General features: G+C 42.6%; 1 protein-coding gene across 1 annotated transcript in view; it reads left to right on the top strand.

Moving 5' to 3' along the window:
• TMTC2 (transmembrane O-mannosyltransferase targeting cadherins 2) overlaps positions 1-26,542 on the top strand; it is a 357,678-nt gene that overhangs the window by 114,065 nt on the left and 217,071 nt on the right. The window contains exon 2 of the mRNA XM_040344182.1: positions 563-1,133. Within this exon, the coding sequence (XP_040200116.1) occupies positions 563-1,133 (571 nt within the window). The remainder of the gene's footprint in view (positions 1-562; positions 1,134-26,542) is intronic.

Raw genomic sequence — 26,542 nt, 5'->3', positions numbered from 1 at the left:
GTGGTTAGAAGCAGGCGGGGCTGTGTGCAAACAGCGGAGACAATTTCAATGTGTTTTTTTACCGCTTTGCTCTGCAGTCCCGCGGCACGCCACGGATCACCTGTGTGCCGATCCGAAGTCATTGATCCGTGCGGATCACGGATCAATGACGATCCGTTGCACCCCTAATGGGTAGTGGCCTACACCTATAGCAAGGGCATTATTAAACTTTAGTCAAAGCTGGACAGCTTGTTTTAATCTACAGCTTGGGTTATTTTTTTTGGCAAAAGTGAACTAACCCTTAAAGCTTTTTGAAAGTCTAATACAGCATCATGTTTTATCTATTTTTTTAAATCTATTCTGCTATTGACTTGCGTTTAAAAAAAGACTGACCATCAATTACAATTGAAATTAACTTTACCCTACCTTTTGTAAAAAATGCAATACTTTTTATAAGTTTTCATCTATAACTGTTCAAGTTTCCAATACTTTCCTATTCTAATGTTGTTTTGTTTGAATGCTTGCTTTTTTTTTTTTTTTTTTTAATACAATTCTAATCCTCTTCAATTTGCTTTTTTTGTAGTCGGGCTATCAAGACAAATCAGGATCTTCTTCCAGAAACTCCATGGATCCATATTTTCTTCAATGATTTCTGGGGAACCTTGCTCACACACAGTGGCAGCCATAAGTCTTATCGTCCACTATGCACTCTTTCTTTTCGCCTTAATTATACCTTTGGAGGGCTGGAGCCCTGGAGCTACCATCTTGTGAATATCCTTTTACATTCAATTGTCACAGGCCTGTTCACAAACTTTTGTAAAGTCCTCTTTGGCAGTGGATGCTGGACACTCTTTGCCGGACTTCTATTTGCTTCTCACCCAATCCATACAGAAGCCGTTGCCGGGATTGTAGGCCGGGCTGATGTGGGAGCTGGGCTCTTCTTTCTACTTTCATTATTATGCTACACAAAGCATTGTTCAACAAGGGGCTATTCTATCAGCAGCTGGTACTGGATATTCGGTGCTGGATTATGTGCAACCTGCAGCATGCTCTGGAAGGAGCAAGGAGTTACTGTATTGGCAGTGTCTGCCATTTATGACATTTTTGTGTTCCACAAATTAAAATTAAATGAGATTATCCCTGCAATCTTTAAGGTTAGTATATTTTAAAGCTAATGTGACAGTTTCTTTTTTTTTTCTCCCAGCAATTCACTTTCAGCAGATGATATGGCTTGGGTGCTTGTGATTGTGATTTAAAGTGGATGTAAACCCGATTTTTTTTTTTTTTTTTTTTTGCTGTCACAATGTAGAGTATAAGATTTCCTATCATCTGTGCCCAGTCTTGCCACAAAGAGTTAATCCAGCTCTGAGCAATCCTCTTATTATTTTTTCAGTGAGATAAACGGACAAACAGGAGAAAACTTTTGTCCGTTCTTCCCCCTTGCTGTGAATGACAGGTTATTTACATATCTCATGCACTAGCCTGAGACAGGCCTTATAATTTTTTAATCCCCAACCCCACTCAGGTAGTGTTTGTCAGCCCTGCCTGCTTTGCATTTGTGAACTACAAAACACATTCCCTATGTTACAAGGGAGAGAACAGGAGGTGTTCTGTAGTCCTAACCTAGTGGTTGCTAACCTTTCTGTCCACGCAGACTCATAACTGGATCTCACCCCCTTATCCAGCCATAAGCTAGAGCCTTGTACTCCCACCCACAGTTTGTAATCAGTGCTGCCATTGGGAGTCGCCACCTCCTTCACCTCTGGCTCTCTGCACTACTCCCAGCACCTCCCTCTCTTTACAGGAGCCAGAACTACAGAGGAGGTATCGGGTATCAATGCACGCTAACTGTATTGACTGTTGGCATGCATTGAGAACAACACTGGAAACATTGGGCAGTATACTGCCACAGTATTGATTTGTGGCTAAACTCCTGGGGACCATCAACATTTTGTTGTGGACCATCCGTGGTACAGTAAGTGAGCATTTTCACTCTAAGACAGAAAGAAAGTTGAAAGTGGACCCTGCAGACCTCTCATTTGGAAATGCTAGTTGCCTGCCTGTCATGTTTCAGTACATTTAGTCACTATCCTGCAATTGTACAGATATGGATTTTTCTTTGGCTTTTTTGTTAACTTTTACTCAATTTATCAAAATTGGAAAAGCTAACCTAGGTCTATCAAAATCGTAGTATATCGGGGGTAGCAATAAAATCTATAGCCATAAGTATTTTTTTTGTAATGTGTGAGAGGATCTGGAAAATTGTTATGCTGTAGACATACTTGCACCAGCTTCTAGGCCAGTCTTAAAGTTTTTAGCATTAAGGATCCTAAAATGAATTTCAGGTCTCAGGGAACCCCTGCTAATAATTACTACAATGTCATGGTGGTCATTGGAGAAAGGCATTGTTACATTGGTGGTCAGAAGGACAGAAGAAAGAATGTTCCTTTTAAGTTGGTGATCAGTAGAAATAAAGTCTGTTAATTTTGTGCTAATCTGTTTTTAGCGGATCGGGTCCGATATCAGCGGACATGCCTCCGCTGACATCCGACGCTCCATAGCGATGCATTGAGGGCCGTTCAGATCTGTGACAGACTGCCCCGAACGGCCCGTAGTGTGAATGAGGCCTTAGAGTTTCAAGGAACCCTGGTTGAGAAAAGCAGTTGTAAGCACACATCTCTGTGATAGGGGAACTTATGTGTTGTGGTACCATTCATTCCTACTAACTATTTGTGCCATTGGATGCATTTGTGCTAAATCGCCACATAATACATGGTAAGTTCTTGCCACAGATTTTAATGCAATCTGCCTACACTTCTTTCTTGCGATTTTGTAACACACAGGGCAGCTCATTAACCACTAGAGTACCGGGCCATCGTCAAGTGACGGCTCCACGGTGACTCTGAATATTCAACAGGACGTCAATTGACGTCCTGTATTCTTGCGGCCACTGGGGGGGCGCGTGAGCGCGCCGGCGGCGGCGCGCGCGCCCCCGGCGCGTCCCCGAGATGCCGATGCGCGTGCCTGGCGGTCGCGATGTCCGCCAGGCACTCGGAATCGGCGGCTACAGGGACAAGACGTGGAGCTCTGTGTGTAAACACAGAGCTCCACGTCCTGTCAGGGGAGAGAGGAGACCGATCTGTGTCCCTTGTACATAGGGACATAGATCGGTCACCTCCCCCAGTCACCCCCCTTCCCCCACAGTTAGAACACAATTTAGGTATACATATTAACCCTTCCCTCACCCCCTAGTGTTAACCCCTTGAATGCCAGTCACATTTATACAGTAATTAGTGCATATTTATCGCATTAATCGCTGTATAAATGGGAATGGCGCCAAAAACGTGTCAAAAGTGTCCGATGTGTTCGCCGCAATGTCACGGTGACAGTAAAAAAATCGCAAATCGCCGCCAATACTAGTAAAAAAATTAATAAAATAAAAATGCCATAAATCTATCAGCTATTTTGTAAACGCTATAACTTTTGCGCAAACCAATCAATATATGATCATTGCGATTTTTTTTACCAAAAATATGTAGAAGAATACATATCGGCCTAAACTGAGGAAAAAAAACGTTTTTTTTTTTAAAAATTGTGATATTTATTAAATAAAAAAGTAAAAAATAGTGTTTTTTTTTTAAATTGTCACTCTTCTTTTGTTTATAGCGCAAAAAATAAAAACCGCAGAGGTGATCAAATACCACCAAAAGAAAGCTCTATTTGTGGGAACAAAATGATAAAAAAATTGTTTGGGTACAGTGTAGCACGACTGCGCAATTGTCATTCAAAGTGCGACAGTGCTGAAAGCTGAAAATTGGCTTGGGCAGGAAGGGGCGTAAGTGCCCGGTATGGAAGTGGTTAAAATAAATAGATTGCCCTAAAGGCAATGCACCCAAACATGCAAAAACATGTGCATACCATGGCACCTGCATAGCTGTGAACAGAGCCGCATGGAGACAACAAGAGTTGAAAAAAAAATGTTTGCTGAATTTATTCCTAGAAGAGCAAAAACAACATAAATAACAATATTTGTAAACCCCATGCAAGTCACTGTATTATTCACAACCAGGGGAAAGAGACCAGATGAGGGTTCGGACTGAAGTTGCTTTAATGGTAGATGTCAATGTAGATGGATATTTAGAGAAAAAGCTTGTAACAAAAAACAGACTGCACACTTTTTGACATTAGCACAGTGTACTAAAGATCCTTCCCAGAAGACGTAGTGCTAGCAGTCTGTCCGCTTCTATTCACTTTTACAATGTCAGCCAAGTTGGGCAATTGACCATGTAATGTAACATGTATTGCCTGAGTTTTATTTCTTTTAATTTTTGTAACCATTTTTAAATATTTAGGAAGCAATGTAGTTGGCAGTGTGTTTGTACAGTGTTTTGTGTAATGCCATTTAAGTTATTTTCTTCATGAACAGAAAGCTCTGCAAATTAATACATATTGGTCATAGTGCAGTTAAAAGTGAACCCTTAAAGTCTAAAGCCTGCCATAGATGGATAGAATTTCAGCCAGTTTAGCAGGGACCAGCAGTTCTAAATCTTATTTTTACATTCAAATACTGCCACTATACTGTATACCTTTATGGATGATCTGTATACCACATATAGCAGGTTAAACAGCACAGTGGTTGTGCTGTCTAATCTGTCCCTCTGTAAGCTGTAAAAAAAACCTGGCTGGTCCTGCCAGTTCCTGTGTCCCCCTCTGTGTGCTGACCATGGTAATCATGGCTGCTGAGCCCCGATTATCGTGGTCCGTTTACGTGCTGTCATCCACAGCTCTCCTCTGTCCCCCTCTCCCCCTGCTTGTCAGCTCCATGTGTCTGTGTTTCCGCTCCCCCCTGCTGCTCCTAGTAGAAAATAAGTTTACAAAGTGTAACTGACAGCCTCTCTATTTTATCCAGGCATAACACATTGTAAGTGTTTTTTTTAAAACCAAGCATATAAATACTTTTTTTCAGATGTAGTCAGGCCGGTTACATGACTCCCGGCCTCCCCCCCTATTCCTATTCAGGGCTACAGCAGGAGGGTCTGAGCGGCCACATGACCTCCCTGGCTGATGTCAGAGGAAGATCTCGGTCCCTCCCGCTGTAGCACTGGATAAGAATAGGAGAGTCACGTGACCGGCCTGAATATAGCTGAAGGAGTATTTACTGGCTTTGTTTAAAAAAATAAAAATGCTTACAGGGTATGTTATGCCTTGATAAAACAGAGGGGCTGTCAGTGAATTACATTTAAGCCTGGGTTCACACTATTGCGAATTGGTTGTGGGTTTCCCCACATCCAATTTGCATAGCAGGAGATTGTGACCGGGTCTCTATGGAACCGGTTTACGCATCTCCGCAGTGGCTCCTGTGTGTCGTTTGGTCCGTGTCGGGTCCGAATTCAGCAAAAAATTTGAGCTGAAATCCAAAAAGAATCAGTGAATGGAGATGATCTGGACCCCTGCTGTGATCTGAAGCGTGCTACAGTGTGAACCCAGCCTAAAGGTAAAAACTGCTTAAAACAGAGTTCCACCCAAAAATCAAACTTCCGCTTTTCGGAACCCTGCCCCCTATGGCGTCACATTTGGCACCTTTCGGGGGGAGGGGGGTGCAGATACCTGTCTAACAGGTATTTGCACCCACTTCTGGGCATAGACTCCCATGGGAGTGACACCACTCCCCCGTCCCGTTGTCTCCTGGGAAACACACTGGTCCCAGGAGAGAGCGGGGACCAGTAAGGGTGCATGCGCATTAGGGAACCAGGCAGTGAAGCCACAACGCTTCACCTCCTGATTCCCTTACCGACCGAGGATGGTGGCGGGGACAGCCGAGAGACAATCGATTGCTTGGCCTCAGCTGCCAACATTGCGGGCACGCTGGACAGGTAAGTGTCCATTTGTTTTCAAATCGGCAGCTGCAGTATTTGTAGCTGCTGGCTTTAAAAAAAAAAAAATTTGGGTGGAACTCCGCTTTAAATCGGCACAAATTACTGGAGATTTGTGTAGACATTGGGGTTTTCACGTGCATAGCTTAATTATACTGTTTTAGGGCATTACCCTGTAACCTGTTTTGATCTGGGTTCACCTATGTGACCTACCATACTGGTCTCTCTTGTGCAATCTAGCAGGAGACAAATCTCACATTGTGTGAGCTAAGGCATGCAGGCATCTTACTGCTGAGCTCTTAATCACATCTCAATTCACCAACACCAAAATGTGTTGGTGAACACTTAAAACAAAAGAGCAGAGAAGATGGCTGCTATTTCCCTGGAGGAACTTGTAGAATGAGTATGGGAGTTAAAGGGAGTTTACCATTAATCAAAAAATCTTTGTGAGACACCCAAACAACAGTTGCCCTTGCCACATTTTAGTACTGATGCAGTGCTGTGGATTCTATTCACCACAAGTGATATCGCTGGACTGAAGCTGGTTACAGAGGATGTCAGCTTTCATCTGAGTCTTCTCACACATGTACTTTTTCTTTGTGACAGATTCATTTTGTGTCTTTCAGTGATGTACTGTGCACTGTAATGCTACCATATGGGCTTTTCAATCATTTGTTAAACTGCAGGCTTAGTCTTCCCACAGCACAAAATTACAAATCAAGTCGGAGATTGTGAGTACCACTGCTATCCATCATTTTATAATCTATTGCCCCCTGTAATCAGTGTTTCAGGCTCCAAGTGGCATGCTGCTGTGTCCTTCAATCGATTCTTCAATTCTTATGGGCTTAGAAAAAAACACTTAGCACCTCTCCCCCTCCTTCCATCACTACCAGCGACAACTGCAATCGCCTTTTGTTTTTTAGAAGGCTTTAGAATTTTCTTGCAAATCCTTCTTTTTCAGAATGGGTTAATTATCTTCTTAATTCTCTTCTGGCCTCGATTCCCTTCTATCCTGGCTGTGTCCTTAGTAATCCCCCTTTCCTGCCGGCCCTTATCTTGGATCTTTCCCAATCATTTCTACACCATGCCCAAAGCCAAAATTCAATGCTAACATCTGGCTAAACATTTAGCCTGTTTGTTTTCTCTATTGATTAATTTTAATTGTCATTGTTCTTCATGTAGCTCAGAGGGCAAAACGTGGATTTAATGTTCCTGACATACATTTTAAGACGACTTTATCTTACACGCAACATTTGTTCCATGTGGCAAAGGTGAGGCAGGCTAGCACGTTCATTTATGTGAGAGAGACTAGTACATTTTATTTATTTTCCTTGATTGTTAAAACCATGTTAAACTATTCTTCCATATTTGGGAACACAGAACAAATAAAAGTTCCTGAACGGGCAAACCAGCAATTCTAATGCACTCAATTTCTGCTGCCTCTTTAACTGATTTGGTCATCTGCAAACAAGTTTGAAAGATATTGGTGTCAGCCTCAAAAACTTGACCAATTGTGAGCGGAGATGGTCTAAAATGATCTTTCTCTGCAAATGCAAACATCAGTAGTCCACAGCAAAAATTTTCGATAACTGGTTTGTTTCCACTAACCATGTTTTTCCAGCGGGCCCATAGACAGCAACACTTTATTTTTAGAGTAGGGGAAAAAAAAACACTGTCAAGTTTCTATTGATCACACACAAGAACAAATGTGGTGCTGGATTCAGATTTTCCTGACGCATTCATGGCAGCACACACTGGGTTGTGACTCCGCCCCCACAACCTGACAGGATTGGTTAGCTATAAATTTGAAGGGGAGACGCCCCGCACCATTCTCTTTTTTATCCTCACCTGACAGATTGGACGAACAAGCAAGAAGCATGCCTCTTACCGCAGATCGCCCCAGCAGGTTCAGCCTCTCCTGTTTGGAAGTCCCTCCTGTACAGTCTCTAAATGAGCTTTATGGTGGGAACCCCCGTTCTGGTGGTCTCAGGGGCTCTGGAATTATACTGGCATCTGTAGCAAGCTTTAAAGAAGCTTCAAATCTCGCAGTGGTCCCCACTTTCGCTCTGTCTTTCCTTCCAGTGCAGTGTGTGCTTCCACAAAGGTATTTGTATCATTACATTTGCCACCTAAGGTTAGTCCGTTTTGTACCTTTGCCTGCCTGTTGTTTTTTTCTCAGCTCTGCTGAGCCCTGTGGTTCCTCTGACACCCCATACTCTCGGGGTCACCGCCGCGTACCCCTCAGCGCTCTGCGCATGCACGCAGCTCAGTGATGATGCCGCGGTCTCCTCTGCCCTCTTCCAAATGGCGGCGCCGTTTAAAAAAAAAAAAAAAAAGGAAACACTCCTATCGCTCTGTAGTTCTGGCTGCAGTCCTGCTGCTCTGCTCTACTCAGAGTGAAGATTGCACCAGGTGTGTGCAGGCTCGTCCCAGTTCAGCCTGGGCCAATTGATTACACAAAAAAAAAAAAAAATAGGAACAAATAGGATAGAAGATATAATACATTTATATATTAATTTATAACATATTATAGGAGAAAGTATATCCATAATTAAACAATTAATATAATCCAAAAAATAAAAAATAAAATAAGGATAGATATATGTATATAAATCATTATATTTAATAAATATAAATGTTGGGGGGGGGGGACATATTGTAATGTTTTCCCTTCTCTCTTTTTTCCCACCTTTCCGGGCTGTCTCCCTGCTATCCTCATGGGGGCCACTGCCCTCGCAGACCACCATCAGCTGACCAGGTATAGAGGCCGTCCAGAAGGTGGTAAGTAGAGAAGAGACAAAAAAGAGAGCTTGGCCACTGACGCTACAGTTTTGGTAGCCCTATCGGGTCAAAAGACGCAAGTTTGCGGCACAGAGGGAGATTCTAGCCATGCTTCCGGCAGAAGGCGCAAGAAGTCACTCAAGGTTACCCTCTTGCTTTCTTCAATCAAGGCATAGCCGCTCGCGTCACAGCCACTCCTGTCATAGTCGGTCCCACCGCAGACAATTACCTTCATCCCAGATGGAGCTATCTTACCCGCACCACAGCAAATGTTTGCCAAATATGCGGGGCGCCAGCCTTGCCAGGGGAATTGGCCTGCCGCTCGTGCTTCATTGAAGTAACCAAGGATTCAGAGGCCAGAGTATATACTAAGCTCCTAGGAGAATCGCACAGGGATCAATTGTGGGCGATCCTTCCCCAAGCACATCGCCCAGCACCCGGCCGTTACGCCAGGCTGCAAAAACCCTCTCTAAGAATGTGGAGTGTGAGCAGGCGTCGGACTGTCTCTTCTTTAGTTGAACCATTTGCCCATTCAGTCGAGGAAGCGATCGGCTGGGAAGGGGTTATGGCAGAACCTCTGAAGGTTCAGAAATATTTCCTGGTGCTGAAAAGGGGGCCCTGAATCATTTCCCTTCATCAAAGAGCTGGAAAACCTCATAAAGGATGAGTGGGGGAGATCGCATAAGCGGCCCAGTATGAGCAACAAGTTTGCAGATTGTACCCCTTGTGGGAGTCTAGGATCAATTCTTTGATCAATGCAACTACGGTCGATTCATCTTTAATGCGACTCGCTAGAGACGTTTCTCTACCGATTGAAGATGCAGTTACCATCCGGGACGTTCTTGATCGTAAAATCAATATAGAACTGAAGAAAGCCTGCTCCACGACAGGAGACGCTAGTAGGCCGGCTATCACCACGGCGGCAGTAGCTAAAACTATCGCTGCATGGGCGGCTAACATTGAGAATTCCATTCTAGAAGGAGCCGACCAGGGGAAGATATTCTCCTCCCTGCAGGGAAATTAAGTTGGCTTACGGCTCCTGAGGGGGCGACTTCATGACTGGGAAGAGCCTTATGGCTGAGACCCTGGATAGCGGAGACAGCATCAAAATCTACTGGTGCAAAACTCCATATGGCGGCTCAAGTGTATTTGGCACAAAGATGGACTTGGTCATCTCCAAGGTTACCGGGGGAAAATCCGGGCTGATTCCCTCCGATAGGAGACCAGAGCCCCAGAAGGGCCCCGCTTACAGACGCGATCTTCCTGTCAAGTACAGGGATGCTAGATCCTACCGTCCCGGCAGGAAATTTAGGAGGGACTGGAATACTCGACCCTCCATGTATTTACAGTAAGCCAAGGCTATCACAGCCGGGGAACAGCAGAAGTCCTTTTTGAGGGTCCGTCTGCCCACCCAGCTCAGGTGGGCACCAGACTCAAGAGATTCGCTCGGATATGGGCAACTCGTATAACAGATTCATGGACACTATCCTCTATCAAGACCGGTCACAATTGGAAATTCATGGGCACATTGCCAGGGAACACATTCCAGCCTACCAAGTACCTCCACACCAGAAAGGGAGGGGGTTTTATTCCCCTTTATTTCTGGTACAAAAAAAAAAAAACAGGGGATCTACGTCCAGTCCTGGACCTAAAGAGGTTCAACAGACGATCAAAATAGAGGCCCTCAGATTGGAAAAGCCTTCAGTCCATTTTGTTGACAGTGGACGTGGGAGACTGGATGCTATCTCCTAGATTTTTCGGACGTTTACCTTCACGTCCCGATCATCCCGCCTTCCAGAGGTCCCTTCGGTTCTCAATCTATTAATCTCATTTCCAATTTTGGTGCCCCCCATTCGGCATCGCCTCAGCACCCAGAGCATTCAGCAAGTCAGGGTGTTCCTAGGGGCAGAATAATATACCAGGTTGTACCGGGTGCAACTCCCTCAAGAGAGGCTGAAGCCCTTACTCCAGAAGGTACAGAATCTGCTATCATCCAGACGTCTACTGTCAGAGCCTGCCTCAGTACCCGGGGGTCCATGTCAGCATCCATACCTTTGATACAGTGGCCCCTGTGACACATGCAAGTCTTACAGAACTCCTTTCTCAGGCAGTGGAATGGAACGTCAATACTCCAAACCATTCACATCCCGAACTGGGTAAAGCAATTAGTATGGTGGTGGACACACCCGTCCAACCTCAGGGAGTCCATTCCAATAGTTCCCCCAAGTCCAGAAGTAGTAACATCGAACGCCAGCCAGGGGGGATGGGGTCCACACTATCTAGACCAAGTAGCCCAAGGACAGTGGCACTTTCGGGCTCAGGGCATAGTGTCAAATATTTTAGAGCTCAGAGCAGCCTTTCAGGCTCTCCTGGCCATTGCGCCTCTTCTAGAGGGGAAGAGTGTCCTGATCAGGATGGACAACAAGTAGCGGTGTCATGTATCCAGATACAGGGGGGCATCAGGAGTCGCACGCTTCAAGAGGAAGCTTGCCCATATTGGAAAGGGCACAAGTGCACCTGTTAGATCTATGGGCAGTGTATGTCCCGGCAACACAGAATTCGTTGGCCAACTACCTAAGCCGAGAGACACTTTCAAACAACGAATGGTCCCTGAACCAACAGGTATTCTCCATTCTTACGAAAACTTGTGGAATACCAGAAGTCGACCTAGCGGCCACGCCAAAGAACTCCAAGTGTCAGAGGTTCCTGTCCAGAGCTCACTTTCCATCAGCCGAAGGGACAAACTGCCTAGCTCTTCCATGGAGCTTCGAGCTGGGGTACATTTTTCTTCCAACTTCTCGGATTACAAGATTCCTGTCCCGACTTCGGAGGTCCTCAGCCACGGTTATTGTACTAATACCGTTACGACCGAGGAGGCCATGGTTTACGACCCTGCTACAACTAGGTACGCGGCCTCCAATACATCTTCCAGTAACCTGGGATCTCATACATCAGAGGCAATTCTTCCATCCAGCCCAGAGAAGCTGCATTTGCCAGCTTGGAAGTTGAGAGGGCTAGGTTAGGGGAACTAGGATACTCTCAGGAGGTAATATCAACCTTATTACAAGCTCTAAGGAGCTCCACTGATGTCACCTATACTAGGATCTGGGAGAGGTTCGTGTCGTCGCAGCAAAGAGATTGGAATCCCATCTCAAATTCTTGAATTTCTTCAGTCAGGGCTTAACAAGGGCCCGGGCCCGGGTACCCTGAAGGTGCAAGTATCCGCCCTTTCAGCATGACGGGTACTAGATGGGCTCTTCATCATTCGGTCACTCTGTTCCTCAGGGCCTGCGTAAGATCAGACCACCTAGGAGGCCAGCCTTTCCAAAAGGGGATCTCTGTGTAGTACTCGAGGCCCTGTCCAATCCACCCTTTTCTCCATTCAACTTAGTCTCACCGTGGAACCTAGCTCTGAAGATGGCTTCCCGTATTGCGATCACCTCAGCTAAGAGGACGTCGGAGATACAAGCACTTATGGCTACGGAACCCCTATTTAGTGTTCTCCCCTGACAGAGTGGTTCTGAAGCCCTCAGACCATTTTTATCCAAGGGTAACTTCCTCCTTTCATTATAACCAGGACATCGTCCTTCCATCTTTTACTAATGAGAGGGGCGAGTCCCATGACTAGGATGTCAAGTCTACCATCTCCAGTTACTTCACAGCTACATCTCAGGAAGACGGATTCTGTCTTAATTATCCCACACGGGAGCAGACGAGGTCAGCCAGCTACCTCCCGTACCATTACCTCTTGGTTGTTAGTGCTATCGCGGAGACCTATTCCATCCAGCAACTTACGACTCCTAAAGAGCATTAGGGCTCATTCGACAGGAGCAGTGGCCACTTCTTGGGCAGCATTTTGCGGGATTTCACCGGAAACCATAGGTAGAGCAGCAACTTGGTCTTCCCAACACATCTTAATTTCTCACTACAGAGTGGATTCTGCTCTCCTGGCTACCGTCGACTTTGGCAGATCTGTTCTTAGAGCCAATTCCTCAGCGCTATAGAGAATAAATATTACTGTTTTCTTGCACCCTCCCGACTGGCGAGTTATTTCCCAGTGTGTGCTGCCATGAATGCGTCAGGAAAACGGAAAATTGTATACTCACCTTTCCGTAATTTTCCTTTCCTGACGCATCTTCATGGCAGCACACAGATGCCCGCCCTATTGTTTTATGATGATATATACAGAGAATGGTGCGGGGCGTCTCCCCTTCAAATTTATAGCTAACCAATCCTGTCAGGTTGTGGGGGCGGAGTCACAACCCAGTGTGTGCTGCCATGAAGATGCGTCAGGAAAGGAAAATTACGGAAAGGTGAGTATACAATTTTCCGTTTTCTAAGGGTCACTGATTTTGTTACTGAGCACAAAATGGAGACCTTACTCAGGACAAAGGAAAAGGATCTAGAATTGAGAATTCACACACATACATGAGAGTTCTAGACAAAGAGTCCAAGGTAATTTAACGATAAAATTGATTCATAGCAGAACGGAGCCAACTCGTTTAGGGGGCCAATCACATCCCCCCTTCATCTAGGCTACAATACAAGTACAAATACAAAGGTCATAAATCCACAGCTAAAATCTAAAACGACTCTAAAAAAATTAACGTGATGCTAAATGTTCCTTTGTTGTTTTTTTTTAAATAACAAACATGTTATACTTGCCTCCACTGTGCAGTTCGTTTTGCACAGAGTGGCCCCAAACATCCTCTTCTGGGGTCCCTTGGCGGCTCTCGTGGCTCCTCCCCACATTAGATAACCCCCTTGGAGAAGCGCTCTCCTGAGAGGGTTACCCTGCGGGTGCACTCCTGAGTCATTCATTCGGTGTCCATAGACTCCGAGTGTATGACTTGGCCCCACTCCCCGGAGCCTGCGTCATTGGATTTGATTGACAGCAGCGGGATCCAATGGCTGCGCTGCTATCAATCTATCCAATCAAAGCCAGGACTCAGTGGAGAGGAGGACGGTGGGGACGCGCCGAGGAGACAAACAGGCTCAGGTAAGTAAAACGGGGGGGCTGGGTGATTGTCAGGTGTTTTTTCACCTTAATGCATAGGATGCAAGGTGAAAAAACACGAACCTTTACAACTCCTTTTAATATAAAAGTCAATGGGTATATACGTCTGTAATATCCATTTCCAGTACAATATACATTTTTATGTAAGATATTATTTTTTAATCTGCTATTTACTGTAATTGGCTATTACATTAAATCATATTCATTATTTTTTTTTATTTGTATGATTTGTTATTTTTTTATTGCCGTTTATTTATGGCCTTTTTGACATTTATATTTGTGTTCTTAGTTTTTGTACTTGTTTTGATGTCCTGATATTTTGGCCCCTGAAACGAGTTGGCTCACTTCTGCTATAAATCCATTTTGACAGTAAATTAGAACTATAGTCAAAACTACTTTTTTTTTTTTTGTCAGATTTTTTTTTTTTTACATCCTGTGTCCCATTGTGGAGATTTTCCTTCACTTCCTGTCCCATAGCTAAATAAGAAGTGAGGAAATTCCTGCAAATTAAGGTGACTAGAACTAGTGTTAATATTGGAAGAGTACCCCGCTATTACTTTTCCGGGGGCACCCCAACATTTTAGATTTTCTTATACTTTCACTTTCAATGATAATGGTAAACGGGTCAAATAGAGGGTGCATTTCCTAAATGGGGCACAGCAGTAGAAACTGACAGGTGTTCTCATCCCTCTTCACTCCATCCAAAACTAAAAAAAGTTTCGGAGGGGGTAAGTCTTGATAAGTTCTCCACTGTCCAGATCCAGACCCCCCCATCAAAAAATACAAATATGAAGGTTTTCATTAAAAAACACTACATCGGAGCTCCTCCGAAGACAGTATTCAGGTGTACATATAAAGTAAATATCTGGTGCCGGACCAAGTCTGTAAAAGTTGTGTTGTAAAGGATTACAGGAAATATGAGGATATGATATGTTGGGGTAGACTACAAAACATAACTTGTACAGTAAAGGTGCCAGGTCAAGACTTCATGGAAAGATCAAAAAAGGCTTGAGGACTAGGTGGTTAAAACAATACCTGCCTGTAAGCTGGTGTACGGTGTAGCGGCTTCACAGAGGGAATCGCGCGTACTAACTTTATAAACCAGGCAACGTTTATTACCAGAGAGACGGTAGTAGATAGAGTATTTACAGCAGTAATGCAAGTAGTTTCACTCCAAGCATGAAGGCACAGATACACAGCACAGTCACTTCTGATGTAAGTGGTAATTGTATTCATCAGCACCATAGGCACTTTCAACTGACTGACACAGTATAAACACAAGTGCGTATCTGTAGAGGCTGATATTCACACACGTTACCCGGTACAACGGTATTCCTTCAGCTGATGGATATAGGCATCTGATACACTTGTCCCTCCCTCACAGCGAGGACACCGGTTTCATTATCCTTAACGGGGAGTCTTTCACCTGACCATGATTGCTGATACAGCACTCCGTAGGAACCCTGAGCTATCCCTCACAGGCCGGAACACTCTCCCTACCTTCTCCTAACTCTCCCTCACAAGCGGGGTCTCTGTCCCTGTCTATATACACACACGAGTTTTGTCCTAAATGTGGCTGGGCTTTCCTACATAAGATATCCACCCAAAAATGGCTGACCAAATCGCCCGAAATTTACTTGTCCTATCAGGACACCAGGCTTCTCCAAAATGGGCCAAACAGCTCTAAACATATGTACACATAAACATATGAAATCGGCTGAAAAGTGAGTATATACACTTGCTAACCTACTTCCTCTTGCAGCCAGCTAGGCTGCCCTGCACTACAGCTGCCTACATGCTGTTTGCTAGAAACCCAGTAGCAACTACTAAATCATTATTTATGCTTCCTAATTGAATATGATCAGCAGTGTTCACAATTTGTTTAATATTAAAACCTACATTGCCATTTTTAAAAAGATACATGTCTTTGCTTACAATATTTGTATTAATCAGGAACTGAAAAGTCCATGAGAAATGACAGGTCATGCTGTGCGTTACCAGCTTGTCATAAGTCCTGCTGTCCGTAAGCGAAAGAGTTAACGTACCCTTTGTTTTTGTAATTTGCCTGATTCAAGGCTCTTTTTTTCACCCAGATGGTTACTGTGTGCTTTGTTGGTCTAATTATTGCTGTCATCTTCCACAAAGCCATATGTTTCTTTGTCAGTGTGTGGCATGTGTATACATGTTGTTTTATTGTTAATCAAACAGCCATCTGAAGATCCTGTCTGACTTATAAATCCCTGATTTTAGATGAAATTTCAGCATGTAAAATATCTAAAGTAACTTAAGCCCTGGTTCACATTGATGTGATTCTACATGTCAAATTGTGTGCCAAATCGGTGGCTATTGACGGCAATGGAACCGTCCAAATAGGTGCAACGCCGACTTTGCGGCGCAGCAACGATTTTCCAAAAGTAGTTTCTGTACTACTTTTGGCAATTTCTTTCAATAAACATTTGTGCAGGAAACCGCCCAGATGTCTCTGAGTTCAGCTGAACTTGCATTTGCACTTGAACTTGCCCGCATCAATGTGAACCAGAGCTTAAGTCTAGAAAACACACATTTCAGCATGCTACATTAAAAGGCAAAGCTTAAAGTGCACCAGACTTTGGACATTAAAATAATTAACAAGCGGTAAAAGCGCTTTGACTTGCCTCTTGAATTGCTTGTACTGTGAAGCAAGTCATTCACAAAATCCTCAGATGACAACCGACTCTGAAATGTTTTTTCAGTCAGTTCATAATAGCTTGGAAACACCTGCTGTGTGTTTACTTTTGAAGGAGGCTGCCAAGATTTGCTCTTTAAGAAAAAAAAAAAACTGACATTTCATAGCCTCTGTTGTAAAATTTGAAAACTAAAACATACAGCGATGAATGCGTGCTTGTTTTTAAAGTGCTTTTACTGCTTCTATATATAGTGTGTGTGTGTGTGTGTGTGAAAAACCTTGATGCTGCGTACACACGGTCGTTTTTCGGCATGGAAAAAATGTAATTTTTCAGCATGTCCAAAAAACAAGGTTTTTCCAACTTCATCATTAAAAACGACGTTGCCCACACACCATCGTTTAAAAAAATTATGAACAAAGCGCGGTGACTTACAACACTTATGACGGCACTCTAAAGGGGAAGTTCTATTAGCCTTTGGGCTGCTTTTAGCTGATTCCGTGTTAGTAAAAGACGATTCGCGCTTTTTTGCCTGTTACAGCGTGATGAATGTGCTTACTCCATTATGAATGGTAGTTTTACCAGAACGAACGCTCCCGTCTCATAACTTGCTTCTGGGCATGTGCGGGTTTAAAACGTCGTTTTTGCCCACACACGATCATTTTTTACAGCACGAAAAACAAAATTTTGAAAAACGACATAAAAAAAATGCAGCATGTTCGAATTTTTTTTTTGTTGTTTTTCAGAAGCCGAAAAACGATGTGAAGCCCACACGCGATCATTTTAAATGACATTTTAAAAAATTACGTTTTTTTTTATGCCAAAAAGTCAACGTGTGTACGTGGCATGAGACTTTACAACTCCTTTAAGAAATTTGTACTTCAGTGTGGACTTCTAGGCATGCAGTACCTTGGGGAATATTTACACTTCAGTACACAGAGTTTGATTCATACATCAAAATGGTCGAATCAGGAGAATCATTGATACAGCAATGTTTGATTTCCCCTAAATATTTCTGATCTCATGATAATTGCACACTTTAGGGATCCAGGCAATCCTGATTTATGGATGGGTATGATGCCATTTGGGCACAATTTTCTTCTGTGCAGATTTAGAAAAAAAATGCAGTTGGCCTACTTTCAAAATGATTCACTCATCGCTATTAAAATGTTTTACAAAGTACTTTAAACCATTCTTATCAGTTCATGCCTGGCTGTGATACTAACTTTACAGTTGTAAAATACTTTCTGTGGTTGTAATGCTACTGGCTCAATACTTGTTCCAGGTCATATTAATGCAAAACATTTTCAGGGGATGGCAAACGCTGCTGCTAGTGTGAAAAGAGCCTAAAGCCTAGTTCACACTACTAGTTCTTTTTCGTTCAACCCAGTGGGTTGAATAAAAAAAAACAGCTCAGGTCGGAGCAGCTGTACTAACAATTTAATGTTAGTACAATGATCTCTCCTGCTGTTCTATTGTGTTCTGACAGGGAGACGTCAGAAAACTCTGGTCAGTTTCTGAGAGTGCTGACTGGGAGCTGGACTGTAGACCTTTTTCGTTCATGTCGCTTCAACCGAAGCCAGCCAAACACCTTCTTTCTGACCAGCTGCAGTACACACTGGCCAAATGTCGGCTGGTTTCCATTGAACCAGCCGATGCCAACTGACATTCAGCCCATGTGTATGGGGCTTAAGAGTTAGGTCAGTCATGGTGTTTGATGCCCCACTAGAATTAGTCTTAAAGGCTTAACAAGTCTTATCTAGTTGAGAACCTTAACTAGCCAGAGCCCAATTTCCCAGGACGAATTTAGTCCCTGAAGGACAAGGCACTTCCACTTGTCAAGAAGTCCCTTCTTTTGGATGATCAGTCCAGAGTGCTACAAGCAGCTTATGAACAAATGTATTAATCAAATGTTTGAGTTGGCTCAGTCAGAGCACAGTCTGTTTGTTTAAACTCCTAGTCCCAAGTGTCAAATGGGCCAGAGCTAGATTTGGTTCTTCAGGTTCCTGGGCTAGTTAACTTTTTTGGCCCTTGCTATTTTGTCCTGAATATTTAAGTCTCACAGTTGGCTAAGGCCCAGGTCCAAACAGTCTGTTTACCAGAGCTGAGCCCTAGCCTGCCCAGAGAGTATGTGCTTTAAGGAAATCGGGCCTGGGTGGCTGCATCTCAAAAAGGCTAAAGAACATTGTCCTACATGAACAGTGGACACAGAGCCTTGGCTGTCCAAGTGTTTTACCCTTCTACACATGCATGAGTCTTAATCGATGCATGGTTTCTCAAGACCTGAGAGACCAAATGCATCCAAGACTCTTTATCCCAAGGTCTTCGTTATTTAGTAGGCCAAGGCATCGTTTCAAATGAAACAGGTAACCATTTAGTGTGGCCAATCACCTTAGATGTATCCCGGAGGTTTATCCCCATTCCCACCATAATAAACTCCTATCTTAAACTGGTTATGCCTTGTCAAGGTGGAAAAACCTTTTGGGAATTAGTATGCGAAGGTTCATGGTGTGGGGGGTTGAAAATACTTCTCGAGAGCCAATATTAAATATGGTGAAGTGATGTCACAGGAAAGGATGATGCTTTCCCGGTGTAATCCCTGCACATTTAAAACTTTTATCTCCCTGGGAGACTTCTAAGGGAGTGATGAAGAAGAAAAGGAAATGAGAACCTCTGCACTCACATCTGCATTTGATTTTTGTAAGTTAAGGCAAGCTGCCAGCCCATTCCCCCAGCGTACCTTGATGCAAGGTAATGCATTGCATAGTGTGAAGGACCCTAAAGTCTAGAACTGATAAATGGAAATTATGAACGTGTACATTATTTAAAAAAAATAAGAGAACATCTAAAAATACTTTTTAATAATAAGGTCCCTTAATTATTTCTGACAGAAGTATTTTGTGCAGAAAAGATGACATGGTTGCAGGCGTTTCATAGAACACCACTTTTTCACATAACACAGAGCTTTAGTTTGTGGTCTGCAGCAGACTATAGTAAAAGAAGAAAAAAACGTTTAAGATTAAATAAACATTTAATTCAAACATATATCCAGTTTACCACAGAATTACCGGTATGTGGAGAGCTGTCCATTAAATCTTAACATTAACCACAACAAAGGATAAAAAGAAAGGATTACTGAACACAATGAGACATAAACTAGATTAGTAAATATTACAAGAAAAATGTGTATTTAAAGGCAAAAAACTTTTTTTTTATTGTTGAAAATAGTGGGGAAGGGTTGCACTCTGTGAATTTATATTGCTGTCTGTATCCCTGAACAGAGTCATCCCTCTAAATGTATTAGTGATCATTGTCACTAGAACCAAAGGTGAGGGAACATCTTCCATTGAGGACACTAGGTCAGGAATAACTGTCTAATGCCCCGTACACACGATTGGAATTTCCGACCGTGTGTATGCCCCATCTGAGTTTTTCCATTGGATATTCAGAGGAATTCCATCGGAATTTTCGATAGAGAACATGTTCTCTTTTACTCCAATGGAATTCCGATGTGAGTTTGGCTGGGCAAAAGCCCGATCGTGTGTACGGGGCTTAAGGGGAGTGCCCCTTACTTTGGCAGATTTCATCTAACTTGCTGTTGCAAAAACAATCCTATCTGGTTCCCTATAGCAATAAAAGTCTCTCAAACTGAATTCTGAAATGTTATTCCTTGTAATTATTAGTAGGCATTTATATTTTCTTCCTTTAAAAATTATTCATTTTTGAAGCAGTTTTGTGAAAGTCTATTCCACATTTTTACAACGTTTACAGCACTGAACCATTTCCATATATAGAGGATAACATTTTCCTCCATTTGCAAAAAGTGTGTCATGTTTTTTGTGGTGACCGCTTGCTTCGTGGACCATTTTCGGCCATTTCGGCTGTTGGTACTCGTACAGCTTATTGAAACAAGGCTTCATTCCTCCTGAAAGGTGATTTTATATTGAAAGCAGTTGTCTCATGTACACCTTCATGCCTTTGGTATGAATAAAACAAAATGTGTAAAAGAGAGAAATGATTGCTTATTCTACAAAGATATTCTAGACTGGCTTGAAAAGATTTGTTGGTACCCCTAGAAAAGATTATAAATAATTGGGTCATAGTTATATTTTACACAGTTTTCTGTATTTCGTGTCAAATGTGTTTTCAATCTTGTTTTAAGCTAGTCAGGCTATTTATATAAAGAAAAAAATAAAATTTGTGTGAATCACACTGAAAATAGACATGAGTAGGCAAAGAGGATTGCCTGAGGGGAGCAGAAAGAACATTATAGAACAGCATATCAAAGGCAAAGGCTATAAGACTGTAGGGAACCTGTCCTAAGCTGGAACATCCCTACTTTAATAAATGTAGTAAGCTTGGATTTTTAAAGTTTGCTTTTGTTGGTTATTCCCTTATCTCAGGGCATTTTTCAGTTATGTGCGATTTACGACTTCCAGGTTGTACGGGACCATTCCAGGATTTTAACAATATCCCAGCTTCTCGCTGGTCTGGGTTGTGTCCCAGTGCTGGCTGGGTGCTGAAAAGGCTCATTCCTACACACTTTGCTTCTGTCACTGATACCACAGGTGTGTTGTAGGAGGAGGACTGTAGCTTTACAGAGAGGGGGGTGCTGAGAACGAATTGTCCTGCCTGACAGCCATTACTCAGATTCACTTCCATTCTCTAACATTGGGTTACCAGGGTTATTTTCACTTTGAATGTTGGCTGTGAAGCCAACATTTAACATTCCTCCATGTAAAGCATGGAAGTTCCAAATGCCTTAGACTTATAAGTGAATTGGGTAAGACAGTGTATACAATTCCCTTACCCATCTTTATGTTTATGTTGTTGTAATAATTCAGATTTTAATGTTAAAGTGTTACTAAACCCAGAAGCCTGCATTCATTATATCTGGTCTCCCACAGTACACAGACCATGGAAATGCAATTGTTTTCGTAAATATAAACTGCTAAATACCTTTTCTCATCAGCAGTTACATCAGTCTTGTGATTTCTATCTGTGTCTGGTTAAAGCTTGTAGGAGAAGTTTTCATTTTCCCACGGTTGTCCTATGAGAATGCAGAACACCTGACCCTCTGTCTGGACAGTGCTGATTGGTCCTGTGCTGATCACATGCATCCTCCCAAGAAAAAAAATAAACTCACACACCATAAACCAATACACACCAAACTGAACATGTGCAGCCTGTCCCCTAGGTTATTTTTTGGAGACAGTGGAAGAAGGAGACGATCAGAGGAGACTGGATTGAAAAGATTTTTCACAAAATGCACAGTGAGTTTAACCACTTCAGTAAGGACATTTTCACCCCCTTCCTACCCAGGCCAATTTTCAGCTTTCAGCAGTGTAACATTTTGAATGACAATTGCTACGCTTTACCCAAATTAAATTTGTATATTTTTTTCCCCACAAATAGAACTTTTTTTTGGTGGTATTTGATCACCTCTGCGTTTTTTTTTTTTTTTTTTGTTGCGCTATAAACAAAAAAAGAGCATCAATTTAAAAAAAACACTATTTACTTTTTGCTATAATAAATATCCCAATTTTTTTGTAAAAAACATTTTTTTCCCTCAGTTTAGACCAATATGTAATGTTCTACATATTTTTGGTAAATAAAAAATTGCAATAAGCGTATATTGATTGGTTTGCGCAAAAGTTATAGTGCCTACTAGTAATGGCGCTGATCTGTGATTTATTTATTTTTTGACCGTGACATTGCAGCGGAAACATTAAACACTTTTGACATTATTTTGGGACTACTGACATTATTACAGCGATCAGTGCTATAAATATGCACTCATTACAGTTAAAATGTCACTAGCAGGTAAGGAGTTGACACTAGGGGGGCAATCAAGGGGTTAACGGTGTGTCCTAGGGAGTGATTCTAACTGTGGGGGAGGGGACTGACTTGGGGTGGTGACTGATCGGTGTTCCTATATACAAGGAACATACAATAAGTTCTCCTCTTCCCTGACAGGATGTAGATCTATGTGTTTACACGCATCGGCTCCCGAGCGACACGGTGGGCCCTCGCCCCCTATATCGCCGTGGATGTCATATGATGCCCACCCAGAGGCACAGAGTCTTCCTGCAGGCGTCATGTGACAATGCGTGGTAGGGTAGTGGTTAACGATCATGCTTTACTGCATATATAGACAGATTTTGTGGGTTGTCTAAGGCCTTGTTCACACGGTCGGACCAAACCGATGTGACTGGTCCGTCGGACCATTTTCATCGGTTCACCTCTGAAGTGGCCGTATGGCCTAATATGTGTACACACCGTCAGTCCAAAATCAGATCAGGTCAGAACGCAGTGACGTCAAACACATGACGTGCTGAATAAAACTAAGTTCAATGCTTCCAAGCATGCGTCGACTTGATTCTGAGCATGCGCGGGTTTTGAACTGATGCTTTTCTGTACTAACCATCGGTTTGGTCCGATGGGGCAGCGGTCCATCGGTTCGGTTTTAAAGCATGTTTTAAAATTTTGGACCGAAGGAAAACAGACCGATGGCCTATACACACGGTCGGTTTGGTCGGTTCATTCTCATTGGTTTGGTCCAACAGCGTGTACAAGGCCTAAGAAATGTTGTCGTTTGAAATTGGATTGGCTGTAGTAGACAACACATAGATTTCTTCTGTCTAGTTATAGTTCCACTCAGTTCAGTTCTCCTCTTCCCTGACAGGACATAGATCTATCTGAGTGTTTACACACACAGATCCACGTCCCTGCTCTGTGACGGGCAATTATATATTATATTATGTCCAGTTATAGTTCCACTCTACCTTTCGCCTATAAAAACGTCCCATGCAGAGAAACTCTTGAATGTTTTTAGAAAAACTGCAGAGGTGCTTGCTTCTCTGTCCTGAATCTTACATTCTGTTTTACCCTAATATCCTTATTTTTACAAGAACATTGATATATGATGTTATAAAGTGGTAACTGCTGAGAACCCATTAAGAGTGATTATGGTAGTATACACAAAGCTCTTGTTGAGAGACATTTACACTCCTGATTTAATACTTCAAACTTTATTGGTGATAGTTTACTATTAAGTGTTTGAGAGAACTGAGGTTTATTGTTTCCCTTGTTTTACCTTTATTTCCGTGGATTACATATAGGTGTGAGCAACTTGTTTTCACAGCTGTCCAACATTTTGTTTTTTTTTAAGTAAAAAATTTGGTCTATCTATATTAAATGTACAGGAATCCTACTTTAGCTCAATCTAAAGTAGCGTAACCCATCGCAACCTGCCAGGATTCACCTTGGTTACGTCACTGTAAGTTTTATTGTAATGAGTTCCTAAGGGGCACAGAAGTTTTTAATAATTTGTATGAAAGGAATCTGGTAAAGAAATGTTAGATTTTGACGGAAGGCTTTAAAAATTATTTGTTTCCAGTACAGGCTGCGTTGCAAAGAATTGCAGCCTCAGACATCAATTAAAAACAAATCCGTTTCTGTGTTTGTCAAAGAAACTTGGAACAGTTTTGGCCTTTTTAACTATATAAAATTACTGATAAAAATGGCATTCACTTCACAATTGTTCTTAGTAGATACTGGAGAATTACACCACCTCTCACTTTCTTGCATCTCTTAATGAGTAAGGTGTGGCGAAAAGCCCCAATTCCCAGTGGGAAGGTACATTTGCCATTATTGGCAGGTAGATGTAGTTGTTTGAGTATCCAGGATATCTTAAAGTCAAGGGATGACTGAGAGATTGGTCACCGTGGCCTTGGGGCACATGGGAATTCAATTGTTCTCCTATATGCCCTGCTCGCCCCATACACGTGTTCACAAATTACCAGATGTCCATGCACTGCTGCACAATGCATAAAGCTGGATAAAGTGGTTTTGCCACTTTTAATTAAGTAAGAAAAAAAGTTAAACAATGTGATGTATGGAATGCATATACAGAGCACATTGTGCAGGTTGTTTTGAGTGAGCCCTTAGGCTCCAGCACTAACTAAAATATCACTTCTCAATGGATTGACAGCACAACTATACATGAAACAGCTGTGGTGGGGGCCAAACGCAGGACATTTTTAATTTTATTTAAAAGTGGGAAAACCTCATTAAATCTGAAACATCGTTTTAGGCCACTGTTAGTTTACTTACCTTCATTGTAAATAAGCTTAACTGTCCAAAGCAATCCTACAAATATTTTGCTTTGCTCCTAAGTGAGAACAGACACTATTTTCAATATTCACTATTTAGGACTCTGGCATGCTTTCATTTATTATTTGCACGGGGGTTAATTATAACCACTTCCAGTCTGGGTCACTTATGACATTTTTCACATTCCTGTTAAAATCAGCATTTTTTTTTTCTGAAAGAGGACATGGAAAATAAAATGGTGGTTGTTGCAAATTTCCTGTAAAAAAAAATCCTGTAAATGCATTTTAGTGTACGTAAACACAATATAATCCACTTTTTTGCCTAAAATATAAAATATGATATTGCTCTGAGTGAATAGATATCAAATATGTCGAGGTTAAGTTTTATAGTCTTGGGGAGAAGGGTAAGATCAAATGACAATATCATTCACTGAGCACTAGCCAGAGCCAGAAGATCACAGCTGATAGTAATATTTGGCATGAAAATAAACTAAAGCCCCATACACACTATCAGTTTTCCTGCAGGTTTTCTCTTCAGGTTTACCAAAACCATATAATATGAGGTCAAACCTCAAGAGTTTCAATTTGTATGCAATCAGGCAGGCCCTTGCACTACATGGTTTTGGTAAACCTGAAGAGAAAACCTGCAGGAAAACTGATGGTGTGTATGGGGCTTAAGATTTTTAGCTTCCCCAGCAACCATCTGGATGTAGTATATCAAACATTACAGGTATCTTAGCTGGTTCAATCCAAAGTTTAAAATCTATTCCCCCCCTTTAAACGTTGTTGCTCCATTACGGTTGGTCATTGCATATATGTTAACGTGTAACATTAAGGCAGGCATTTACCAAAAATGGACACATAGGCCTCGTACAGACGACCAGATCTATCCACTGGGATTGATCCGGGGATCAGTTCCAGCGGACAAATCCGGTCGTCTGTACGGCCTAGCGGATATTTATCCGTGGAGATTAGTCCGGCCGATCGATTTCAAGCGGATAGAAATTTCTTAGCATGCTAAGAAATCTATCCGCTTGAATCGTGTCCAGCGGATTGATCCGGTCGTCTGTACAGACTCACCGGATCAATCCGTCAGCTCCCATCCCTCACATGCGTCGTAATGATTCGACGCATGCGTGGAAGTAGTTGCCCTCCAGCATCGCGCACGTTGCCGAGACGGCGCGACACGTCACCGCGGATGTTTTCCGTGCGGATTTTGATCCGATGGTGTGTACAAGCCATCAGATCAAAATCCGGAGGAGGAATATCCGCTGGTTTCCAGCGGATATCCCCTCGTCTGTACGAGGCCATAGCCTTCTGGTGTGTGGGAGTCTACTTCCACCTACGGTACTTTGTGCATTGTGGTACCTTTTGTAAAAGAGTGTCTTTTGTTACCGTTGCAGTCAGCTGCACATGACGAGAAGCGTAAAGGCCTCTTATAAATTCAAATAACAAACCTAACGACCTCCTTTGATAAGTAGAAACCACCTTTCACAAACCTTATATCAGCAGGTGTTGTGGTGTGGTAGCCTGCACCATATCGGGTGGTGCTCAGTCAGACTAGCCTCTTTGCAAGTATACAAGTAGACAGCTTCTGTATTGGGACCATTTAAGCCACCCTGACATCTCCTTCTCACCCAGCACCTCTATCACCCAACTCCCTGTACCCTTGACTCTGATCTCCCTGCATCCCAACACCCCTATCACTGAACCCAAACACCTCAGACAACTTGCCAGCTGAGCATTTCCCTGGCTGACAGGAAGCCAAACACAAGACACCCACCACCTCCATTACTGCAGAACCTATACAAATGTAGCAGTTATTTATAAAAATAAAAATCCACAAAAAAGCTTTATTTCTTTTCCTTTCAATGTAATGTTTTAATTGCAATACAACACCTCTATTACTCCTCCCTCCTAAACTCAAAGACCCTCTATTTGATTATTTTGAATATGCAATCTTGATATCGGGCTGAAACTAAGAAGGAAAGTAGATCATTAACAAAGATGATAAAATGTAATTTCCTGGCTACAGAACTTATTAATTTAGATATCATTACTGGTTTTAGGGTTCTGGCAATCTGTCATGTTATCTGGGAAATGCATTGTCTTTCT

This window comes from Rana temporaria, chromosome 3 (assembly GCF_905171775.1).
Source record: "Rana temporaria chromosome 3, aRanTem1.1, whole genome shotgun sequence".
In the NCBI taxonomy this organism is placed as follows: domain Eukaryota; kingdom Metazoa; phylum Chordata; class Amphibia; order Anura; family Ranidae; genus Rana; species Rana temporaria.
Note: the sequence above shows the minus strand (reverse complement) of the source record. Positions and strands in the feature narration are given on the sequence as shown.